Source organism: Indicator indicator, chromosome 19 (genome assembly GCF_027791375.1).
Source record: "Indicator indicator isolate 239-I01 chromosome 19, UM_Iind_1.1, whole genome shotgun sequence".
In the NCBI taxonomy this organism is placed as follows: domain Eukaryota; kingdom Metazoa; phylum Chordata; class Aves; order Piciformes; family Indicatoridae; genus Indicator; species Indicator indicator.
Genome location: NC_072028.1, coordinates 18,250,765 through 18,262,853, shown reverse-complemented (window position 1 = coordinate 18,262,853; position 12,089 = coordinate 18,250,765). Strand labels below are relative to the sequence as shown.

The 12,089-nt window shown below is 37.1% G+C and overlaps 1 protein-coding gene across 1 annotated transcript in view; it reads right to left on the bottom strand.

The window, feature by feature from the left end:
- Positions 1-1,172: 1,172 nt before the first annotated feature.
- Positions 1,173-12,089, bottom strand: part of SLC6A2 (solute carrier family 6 member 2) — a 61,125-nt gene continuing 50,208 nt past the window's right edge. Inside the window, exons 11-15 of the mRNA XM_054389917.1 lie at positions 11,188-11,287; positions 8,013-8,113; positions 5,239-5,406; positions 2,770-2,841; positions 1,173-1,196 (exon numbers count right to left, since the gene is read on the bottom strand). Of these exons, the coding sequence (XP_054245892.1) occupies positions 1,173-1,196; positions 2,770-2,841; positions 5,239-5,406; positions 8,013-8,113; positions 11,188-11,287 (465 nt within the window). The remainder of the gene's footprint in view (positions 1,197-2,769; positions 2,842-5,238; positions 5,407-8,012; positions 8,114-11,187; positions 11,288-12,089) is intronic.

Sequence of the window (12,089 nt, the reverse complement as noted above, 5' to 3'; positions counted from 1 at the left end):
TACAGGTCCTGAGGCAGACTCTGGGCTGGATTCAGTGGAGAAGCTACTGCCTCTGAAAATTACTGCAGTTCTAGTGATAAAGAAATATAAGAAATAACTCAAAACTTGCATCAAATGTAGTGATCACTGGGAAGATACTACAGTGTAAAGTGACCACAGAATATTAACAGCACCCAAATGCAGAGTTTGTTCTCTTATCTTCTACCTTGCATAATACTACCAGAGAGAAGAGCTGGAATAGCCTTAGAGAGCTGAGTATGCCTAAAATATCCTTCTAATTTATTCAACATAATCCTACTATGTTTTGGTAGATGAATCCATCTTAAATTATAGTAATAGGATGTTCACAGCAGGGGAATAAAGCCAAAGCTTGGTATTTTGGTGCCTCTGTAGACTGTGAATTACATGATAAAGCCATTTCAAATGTTGGTATATGGGACTGCGTTTTTCAGTAAGTACAGTGTGGTATCAAACCATATCTAGTACTCAGTAGCTGTAACAGAAATTCTGCTCCTGCTGTTCTTCAGCTTGTGCGGTTACATTAGACAGAGAATGGCATACATAGCAAAGACGACCTTCTTCACCAAGAGAAGAAACTAATAAACCACTCAAAATGAAGCACTGAGTCTTCACTTCAGAAGAATGCAAACTCATATCCCAAAGGATAGTATGGCAAGAAAGCTAATGACATTAGTACACAGTTAAAATTGCTCTTTTCTCACAACTGAGATGTGCTCTTTCCTTACATCTAAGAACGTTCAGGTGTTGTTGGTTTAAAACAGGTTATGACATGAATATCTGAAGTAATTATTACTGTCAGAAAAGTTTAATTCACTTCTTCACAATAAAAGAGCATTTAACTTATGTTGATTGCTTTTTTTCTCTGGTTCCCCCTCCTCCACTTCTGCCAATAGCAAAACTCACAAGTTTTGGTCAATGTAGGGATCGCATGGCACCAAAGGATGTAAGAAAAATTAAACTGAGTCTTTAAAGATCATTTGAAGCCAAGTAATAGAAGGGAGGCATTGAGAACAGAGAGCAGATGTCTTCCCTCAAAGAGTCTATAGATGAGCTCTGAGCCCGCCTGGTCCAAGCATAATCGAGGAAGCTTTGAACTTTCTGTATTCTCAGTTGAGCTTAAAGTATTGGCTTTTTCCTCAGGCTGTCAGTTGTCATATTGTTAGCCAGTGCTGAAGCTGTAAGGAAACAGAAGTAGTTGCTTAATAACATTATTGATTCAAATTATGATAATAAGAGATGTTTTAAATACACTGGCTGACAAAAACAGAGTTACAAAGAGGTTTCAAAATAATGGATTGTAACTAAATTTCTGTGGTTTCCAGTTTGCAGTGAGAAATGTGCTGAATATAAAACCTATTGAGTCAGTTTTCATTTAAGTTTTAGAAGTTTTAAGACTGCTGACCGTATATGAGAGGAAAACTTTTTACTTGTTTTGTTAAGGTAGTGAATACTTTATATAGATACTACAAACATTGTAAACAAAGGACTAACTATGCTTCAGAAATAAAAAAAAGGTGTCCTTAGGTGTTTGTTGAAGACAGAAACGAATTAATATGCCCTGGTGTTTGTCATGGTTTGAGTTATCACTAGGAATTTACTTCTATACACAGTCTTTTCTAATGTAAGTGAAATCAATTTCCTTCATTTTTGCCATTATAGATTTAGGTTCAAAAGATCAGTACTGTGCAGGAATAGTTGTTTATAGCCCATGTGCACAGGAACATCTGCCTCTGGAACAACCAAGTTATTGCTTACAGCTGGAATATTAAAGCTGTAGCTCAGACAGCTGAGGGCAGAAATAAGGGAAAGAGAAAGCAGGAAGAGGTGCTGTTTTACTACACATTCTTGGCCACATCAAATAAATTACAGTCATGAGAATATGAAGCCTTGTCTTTTTCCTTCCATTCTGCATCCCAGAAATCTACAGTTAGATTATTCTTTAAAAATCAAAATTATACTTCAAACAGCTTTTTTTTTTTTGAATAAGCAAATTTATTTTTTCAACAGAAACCACCACTATAAAATCTAGGTCATGTTTTGAGGTGATGTGCATAATTCTAGCTGCTTTCAACTTTGAAGGCAGAAAATGGTCCAGATGAATGTAATAAGCTTCGTATTTGCATCCTTTTTATCTTCTACAAACAGGACTTTATTCAGTAAGCTCATTTTATTTGCTAAAAGGAAAGCAGTATTTGGGAACCTGTAATGTTTCCTGGCTGCCTAAGAAGTCTCCAGCAGTGTTTTTAGTCAACTGTAGGCTTGTGGGGAAAGCCTGCCCCTCACAACCTAGCATGTTTCATCATGGCTGTAATGTCCAAGCTCTGACACGATACTTGTTTTGCTGTTTACCACTTGTTATGGTATGTGATTGGAGTTTTAGGAAACACAGCTTCAAATTTCTATGCAATAAATGAGGGAGAGGCTCTAACCTGTGCTCATGCACATAATAGTTTGGAAATACCTTCGTCTTTTAGTGACATCTCACTGTATGTGGATGCAACCTAAAATACTGGATTCAGGTGATTTGTAAAATTGTGTGTTCTGCTTAGTCAAAGAAGGAAGGTGCCTAAAGCTTTCCAACAGAGTTGGTGCATGTTGTACTGAGCTTCCTGCATCTTGTCATCCTGGTAGAAAAAAAGAACCACAGACCTGTGAAGGTATCCACAATGATGAGCAAACCTGTAGGTGTTGCTTAAGACAGGAAGGAGTTGGTATTGGGAGAGGAAGCACGGTGAAAGGAGCACAAACCTTAAATTGCCTGACATTTCCTTGGGCCACAAGTTGGTGCTCATTTTCAGGTGTGATGCAGTAAGCTAGTCTCTAAACCAGATGGGAAGAAGAGGAAAAAGTCAGCCATATGAAATGAGATTGTCTGTAATCCCCAATCTATAATAGGAAAATAGCATGAACTTTATTTAAAACAGTAACTTAAATCTTTAATATCCCTGCATCATGTACCTTTCACTTTGTTCCTGAGAGAACAAGCTTATTATATGCCCCTTGGTATTAGCCTTTAATATAAGAAGTAACAGTAGAAAGTTTATGCAAATACTAAGTCCAAATATTTAGCAAGTGCATATGGAAAAGAACATCAGGAATAAGTGGGTATCGTAGACATTACATCCTCTAAATGCACCCTTTACTGTTAGTGCTGAAAGGGGGTTGCCTAGTCCCAGTGGGAAAGGAAGGAGGTACTATTTCCCACCTCATCTCTCTTGACTGCTATGTGCTGTATCATTTGGAATCATGTGTAGATTTTGGTTTGTCATGAACTTTCAATCAACTTAAGGAGTTCCCATTAGATAAGTGTACCTTTTCCCATGCTTTTGACAGCCACAATTTAGGGTACCATATCTTACAGTAGTTATTTGGATGCAATAGACTGGCCCTTTGCTACATTTCTCGTGGAAGAACTGGAGAGTTGCTGTCTATAGAAGCTGTAAAAGACAAATCAGAACTTGCAACACTACAAAATTATAGAATCATAGAATGCAATGGTTTGGAAGGGATGCTTGAAGGCCAACAAAGGCTTCTATATCCCAATATCACTAAACTTGTAAAAGCGTGTCGGTCCACTACAAATTATTCTTTGACACTTAAATGGTACTGGAAAATGGGTTTGTGAACTACCAGGTATGGAAGAAAACAAAGGGCTTACAGGGTTGCTAGAAATGAGAACTAAAAATTGTGTGCACCATCGAGATATTGGAGCTGATGAAAACAGGGCAGATGAAGAGGAGTTCCTGCTTTAGGTTGCTTTTCTGAGGTGACTATTAAATGAGGTGACTGCCAGACCTATAAGGAGGATGAGCCTTATGTAGCTAAAGGGTCAGACCATACTTTCTGCCTAGTTCTCCCTGTGGTATGCCCGGTTCAGTGATTTGCCTGAGAGTGCCAGTGTCTTGCTATAGTAGGAAAGGAGAACAACAGAACTAGGTATGAGTCAGAGAGTCTTAAGTTATAAACTTATATGTAATGGGATAGAAAATGATGCTGTATAATGGTAAGGAGTCTTAGTTTTGAGTACCAGTAGAGGTTTTAAGACTACAGATAATTTACTATGACAGTGGAGGTAAAATTAATACGATCAGTAAATCTTAATCCTGTGCCATTTTGAGCTGATAAATAAAGTAGGGAGGGGGTGCAGTGTCTGGCAATATAGATTCCACCCCCCTTAGAAACTGGTTCTTTTAAATAGGATCAATACATTAATATAAAACACAAAAATGAATTTAAAAGATCGTAATGCTAAACTTACTGTTAGGCAAATAGTTTGAATAAGTTGGGCACAAATTGATTCTCCCTCAGTTTCTGCTTTATTAATGCACAGACCAGGCATGAAGTGAGGTGTTTTTTTTTTTTTTTTTTACTGAAGTAGTTAAAACAGTCTAGATGAGACCACAAGCAGTGCCTATATCAGAATTTGCTTGATTTCTAGACTATTTCAGCATCTTGATCTATCTTGAATATTAAGTTTCTTCAGGTATTATGATACCTGTGCTGAACACAATAGAAAACAGTAATTCTAGCATGGGCAGAGATTTGAAACAATACCAGTAACTAGAGGATGAAGTTACATACTTGGCAGAGAAAATAAAATACTAAGTGTCTGCTGTTAAAGACAGAATATTGGGCTAAATGGATCTGTTGCTGTGACCCAGTAAGGCATTTCTTCTGTCCTTGTTGGGTTCATATTAAATAAACAAAGGCTATTCTGAACACAGGGCACATTCCCCCTCCCCGCACGTGGATATATCTTTAGAGACTCTTATAATGCTAAGAGAGATGTGAATTAACTTAGTACACTTAAAAGTTTGCAACACTCCAGTATAAAGTGATAAAGCATACCTTGGACTGAACTCTTTTTAGATAGAACTGAGTGAAGGCCATACCTCAGAGTGGAATATGAAGATACCATAATTTGTGTGGGTTTTTTGGTTAATAAGGAAGATATAATCTTACCAGCTGGATTAATTACATCCATCAAAAATAATTTTTTGGAATTATTATGGTGCTGCCTGGAGGGCTAATTCCTGTCTAGAAACTCAAACAGCTTGCAGTAATCCTACATCAAAACTCTAATTCATCTGATGATTGAATCTTAAAGGTCACTCAGAGTAATAAGTTTCAGGAGTAAGAGAAACAAACTGCCAACTTAGATTCAGCCATTTCATTTCATAGCAACATTTCATGATACTTTGTTAGCATTCTACTTACTTCTTTAAAGGTCCCACGTGCATTCATAAATTTATAGATAATATAGGCAGGCACAAGTATCATTGAAGATAATGCTATTCCCCAGCCAATGCGATTTGCCCAGAGAGGGAAGGTGTAGTCATCATAGGTCAGAGGCTTGAAGTTTATTATGCTGACTATCACAACAAACTAGCAAGGAAAGAAGAAAAAGAACCACACTTTTGAGATCAAGATACTTAATGGAAAACAGATTTCATGTGTTCAGTTAGGCAGCCACCCTAAGGTATATTCCAACCTAGCTTTACCATTTACCTTCATCTTTTATGCCTCTTACTGTTTAAACTGTTGAAGTTCTTAATGCATTTACTAGTATTAGTAGTTCATTTTAGCTACTCTGGACTTGGACTATTTTAAATTTTAGTAGGAATATCAAGTGATTGTTATTGCCTCATTTAAGCTAATGTTACAGATATAAAACAAGATTCTGTACTCAAGAAAAACTGGTTCCACTGTTTTTCCATTCTTTGTTTCTCAGAGGCAGTAGGCTTCATTTAGCTTTGTATCCATTTTTCAGTGAGAGGCATAACACATACTCCAGCTTGTTACATTTACTGAGGAAGGGTCAGGTCATGCAACCTGAAGGCCTGAAAAACAAAGCTGAGTTTTTGTCTGCTGCTGTTACCCTGTCCAGTACTAGATGGAAGAAGGAAAACGTGGGGAACCACCATATTTCCCTCCTGTTAAATCCATATAGTTTGTGTGATATACACAGCTCCTTAATTTGGTTCTCTAGGCCTATACATTTTGTCCCATGTAGCTATTTCAAATCAGAGTATTTTGAGCCTAGAGTTTCAAAGACTGTATAAGGAGAGTAATGGAATGGGTTAAAGGAAGCTAATAGTATGAAATCTGGTTAGAAAATACCAATTCCATCTTGAGATTTCTCTTGGAATGATGTATGTAGCTTCAGATAGTATGGAAAGAAAGCATCCAAATGGTATTTCCTAATTTCAGATACCTGACCCACTCCAACTTACCTCTTCCTTATAGAGAATTATTATTTATCACTAGTCATGTCTATAATGCGTGTTGAGTCCCAAACAGGGACCACCTTGCACTAAGCACACATGGGATTGTTAAACACTACACCACATTTTCCAAATGAACCAAAACTACATACATGTCAAAGAATCAGTATCTGTTTTTTTTTTTGTTTTTTTTTTTCCCTTTAATTTCTATTTACTGTGCTATGGTCTGGTGAGGCAGTTTGTGCTTCATACAGGTGGAGTAAAAATGCTATTTCTTACATCAAGTGACCAAATTTCTAGATTTTTGTAGTTTCTAACCATGGAGGCTAATGTTGGACTATCTCTTTTCATGGTAGTGACTGTCTTTATAGTTTGCACTTTGTAACTTCAACTATGTGGGTCAATTTCAAGTAATTTGTTTTATTTTCTTAATGTGTGGAATAATGAACCCAAAAGGCAGGCTATAAGAAGGTAAATTATATTCACGTTTCCCCAATAAATCAAGATTGTGAGGTCCTTACTGCTTTTCAGAAAACCGAGAAAATGTACAACCATAACAAAACTGCTCGGTGTTGTATCATTCCCATGGGATTTAAAATGAATTAGTATCCAGTAATTTCATTGATGTGTTGCTGGTTTAGCACTTGCAGTTGGAAAAAAAAATTGTGCATTGTGATGGCCAAAAGACGCATTACCTAGATTCATTCTGACCCTTTGGTTTATAGGCTTCAGCAGGCCTAACTTAAGCTATGTGAAGGTTAGAGTGACAGTGACTTCAGCAGTTGCTAGCTAGTTTGCTGGAACTCATTGTAAAATGTAAATTTTGAAGTCTCTTAGAGTGCAAAACCTAAGGTGCTTAGTGCAGCATTTTTTCATTCTATTTGAGTTAGCCTGTCTGAAGTGCTGCAGAATATAGTTCCATGCAAGCTTCTTTATAAAAAAGTTTAAAAGGACAATTAATACTTTTAAGTGCTTACTGATAAGTTTGGGCCAGAACCTTTGATATTAAAAAAATAAGTTCACCTGAAAGCTGTCATAAAAGCCTAGCCAGTGTACTTTTAGAATACCAATACCGCTTTAAGGGTCTCCTGAAATCATAGTGGAGTCAAATTTCCGTATTATTCATCCTGACCTTTTGATTTACAAATATGCTTAGGAAAAGATCCTAATATAAAACTAGTTTAGTTCTGAATCTAACCTTTACACAAAGCAACCCATTTTGGGATTTTTTTCCCCCAAACGAAATGAAGAACCTGTTTTTTCACACCAGACATCTTGGAACGTGTATTTAATACATCTCTTCAGTGTTTTACAGAGCTAGTAACTGGGTATAGTTGTATATTTTTTTTTTTTAAGGTGTCATTCCACAATTCAGGGATCTTGGCATCCTCCAACAGAAAACAAATTCTTGCTAACACCATCTTTTATCCCAGGATAGTTTATTTTCCCAACAGAATGATGTATTTTTAATACACAGATATTGGGGGCACAGAGAGGACACTGTCCAAGCATTCAGCATTCCCTAAGAAAAGCTGCTTTATTTAAATCCTGCTACAGGGAAGGAACAGAATATGACCAGAGTCACAATTTGTTTCTCTTTCACAACTAAACTGTATTCTATAAAATATAACCTATATGATTGAGGAGAGAAAAAAATTAAATTTGAATGTCTTCTGTTCATCCTGACAATATCTGACCTAGCAAGAGGTACTCTAGGAAATGATGTACTAGCATTTTTTCCCCAATAAAATCATTACTTGCACTTACCAATAAAAAAGCAGGGCTAACAAATTTCCAGCACAATCTCCAGTAGAGGCCTGGCTTGAAACCCATCATTTGTTGGATATCTTCACTAAATCTGTCCACACCTAGAAGGGATGTGAATATCAGACTGGCATAAATCCAAACTGATGAGATACTGGCACACCCCAAAATATCTGCTTTTTCAGAAAGCAGTCATGAATGATTTCCAAATCAGAAGACATATGAAATAATGACTAGATGTGTCTGATATCACTGTACACATGAGTACTTAGGGCCTGTTGCAAATAGCATTGAAAAGTGGCATTTCACGATTACATAGAGTTTAAGTTGTGAATGAGATGCCTTTTTTTTTAATAGTTGTGTGGTACTGTAACCTAATTATTCAATATTATGAGTACACTGAAGGAAAACCCAGACCCTTTGCTCAATAGACTGCTTACTGATAATGAGGTGAATTCATATGATTCTTAATTTATCAAAGGAGGCTTATTTGTGCCACTTAATGCCATATGTTACTTATCTCTCAGTGTTCTACTGAGTATCACAGAATGTTCGTTATGTCTACAACAAATGTAATTTCATCTTTTATTACCCTTCCAAGGAACTAGGAAGATGCTTCAGTGGGATATTTCCCATCTTCAGTGCTTACAGAGCACATTCTTGCATTATGTACTAGAATTACTATGCAAAGCAAACACGCATTTTATAGTGACTGTAGTACATTCGAGTGGTGGCTACTTCTCAGGGTTTTTTAATTGGTTCTAGTCTGGTTGGATTTACCAGTATGAGGTGTCTTGTAAAAATTAAGCCCAAGCTGTTTTCCAACCAGTGTTTTAGAATGGGATGGTTATCACTGATTATAAAAATGAGGGGGAAATGTCCTTCTCAGTTTTCCTTAAAAAGAAAACTATCTCTGTGTATATTCCTTAGAGGCACAGAGAAGTAGTTCTCTCTGGTGCAATCTGTCATATCAGACTACTAGTTTGTAATTTATTGTACTTGATGTGTTGAGAAAGTTTAATTTTAATCCTGAACCCCATTAGGTAAATAGCTCATGACTATATGTTTGTTAGAGAGGATGTATAGTTTACCATAATAATTGTTTCACTTCATGTGGGTTAGGTCAACTGGATTTATTTAGTGTATTTAATGTACAGCTTGAGTTAGTCTTTCACATGCAGCCAGGATGTAATGTATTTACAAGGTTTGTACATTTGAGTGTAAACTTCTATTTGATTTCCATCCCCTTTATTATCTACAGGTGAAGAAAAATAGCCAAAGGCATCTGCAAATGCTCTTTCAATTTAATCTAATTCTATTTGCAGTGCCTTCTGTGAACTTCACAGTGACTGAATTTCCACTGCTACGAATACTGAGTGAAATTTATTAGTGTAGAAGGTCAAAGACAGGACTAGATATCTTCAAAAATTTTATTTATAGGTTTCTATGCAAGCATATCCAGAGCTCAGATAGTGCTTGGTGCTCAGTTTCTGCTGAAAAGGGGAATAAGTAGGCCATATTCTCAGACTGTTTTTGCAACAGCATGCTCTTTCTGTACTATGTCTTCAAACAACTTCAAATATGTCTAAGAATTGACCTCTAAAGCAGAACTTAGCTATAGCTAGAGATGATGGCACCCACAGGGCTTGTATTTTTCCAGTTCTTGAAAGCATTCATCTAGTTTCTTAGAACATTCACCAGAGCAATGATATCAGGGTTGTAGAAGAGGAGAAACGGTAACGAGCTAGCCGGCATAACTGAAATAATGTCTGTACAATAAGCCAAGCTGGCACTCCCTTCTCTTACATGTACAGTTGGCCTTTGCAAGAACAAACTTCACAGTAACTGGTCATACGTATAATTTGGACTGAATGTCCATGGTTTTGGTCTATGCCAAAATGTCAGTGGTTGCCTTCAGGCTGGCTTAATATTTGTCTGGGTCATTAAGGCAAGTGGGGTCTATCAGAAGAAAGAGGTGGACAAGACCATGTCAGATTTAATCAGTTTAAATAGCACCCCAGGCTGTTATAAATTCTTTATAAAGCAGCAGGTCATGCTGTAAAAACACCTGTCAGCTGCTAAGACAAATGAATGGATATTTTCTTGGTTATGGGGAGGGAGGGAGGAGAAAGGAAAGGACGATGAAGGACATAAGTTGCAAGAAATAAAATTTGACTAAGCTTGCCTTAGTCTGTACAAATCCTAGCTATTGTCAAGTGCAGTAAATCCTCTTTTAATAGTAGCAGAGGATAACTTGATCTTACTAACTGAAGAATATTTTAATCCCATCTGCTTCCAAGCCATGATCACTCTTCTGCATTCACTTTTTTTACAGGAGTTAAAGACACTTGCACCTCTACTATTTTCAGAGAGAACAGCATACGAGCTGTTAGCTTCATGCTGATGTTGAGTGACAGCATTAGTACATAAAAGCTAAAACTGTTTTTTTTTTAGTAGGTAGAACAGTTTTATACATGAGTACCGTTCTCATCAGTCATCAACAGTTTTTAACTGCAAGAAAGAGTTTGACTGGAAGAAGATGGTGACACAGAACAGATGGATAAATAGTGATTGCAGGAGGTAAACGGCAGTAAGAATGTTTACGTCCAGGAGTTTTCTGAATCATACATTAACCATAAACAGAGATTAGAAAAGAAGATTAATTTTTGGGGAAGAACAATCTTACTGGGAATCAGAGCAGCCAGTTCAATACAAACTTCAGTGGGGAGGATATTTGCAGGCTGCTATGACATTGAAACTGGTAGTAATGAGAGACGTGACCTTCCTGAAAGAATGACATGAGAATTAAGAGGAAATCAGAGGGAAAAAAAAGCTCAAGAAACTTAAATAATCTAGCAGCAGGCGATTTCAGATGTAACAAGTAATTTGAACTGTTGCAGTGAGGTGACTTGGAAAGGATATAAGATAAAAAGGTCCTATTGCTTTATTTGGAGAAAATTAGATATTATTTTTGAAGGTCTTGATAATTTTACTAACCCTGTCTGTGTATGAAATCCTTTCACTGTATGAAACCTGGCTTGTCATGGTTTCATGTATACAAAGGCGTACTGTTTTCCCTTAAAACAATGTGTAAGATTGTCATGAGCACATGGAGTTTAGAAAAAAAAATTTGTTAGATTTTTTTTTTTAATTTTGAAGTGCAAAACGAAGTGCTTACCATAGAACCAGGAAACTCCAATTGCCTCCATTAGAACCGCAAACAATATTGAAGTCCCAGCTGCAAATGTGTCCAGCAGTGTGAGGACATAAATTCCACCCTAGCGTTGAGGAGTTAAAAGATGAACAAAAGGAAGTTAGAATCACCTCAGTAATTTAGTGTCTGGTTAATAGGAATATGCTTCACTTGAAACACTATCTTAACCTATGTATCTTACTAGAAAGCTGATGGTGCAGACAGGTTCACATTTGCAACTCTTCTGAAGAGGCTTCCTTTCACCTATATCCTCTCCTAGGTGTGGAAAAGAAACCTCATCTTGGAATGAATCATGAGTGCTCTTGGAAGCTGAAGGCAGTGCCTGTTTGGGGAAATGGTCAGCAGCTTGTAGAACTGTCTGCAGCAGTTAATGAAGGTCTTCCTGAATTACTGTCAGGAATGGAGCACTGCTAGGGTTTCCTCAAGCCATTATCACTCAGTTTCTTCCTAAGAGTCCTTATTCTGTAGTCCAGTGAATCTGTCCAGGGAATCCTGTCTCTCTGCTTGCATCTCTCCTTCCCAGTGTTCCTGCAAAGGGAGTGGTTCCATGTTACCAGTCCAGTGTGGAAGCACCTCTGCTCCCTTTTTTGGATGTGGTATTAGCAAGCTTTTTTCAGTGGAAGGAGCAAACCAGATCATCTTCCTTCACAACATGTCTCTGTTCTTCAGTGGTTCAGAACTGAGAACTGAAAATGCTGTTACTGAAGTCTTGACTCATTTAAAAAAAAAATAAAGGCAATTTGACTACTTCTGGTGTCATTTTATGAAGTGGTATGAATTCGTGTACACTACCTCTCATTTTATTTAGTTTGGGCTTAATGAGGAATGGAAGACCATGGTATGTTTATTTGTTTCAAAATGAACCT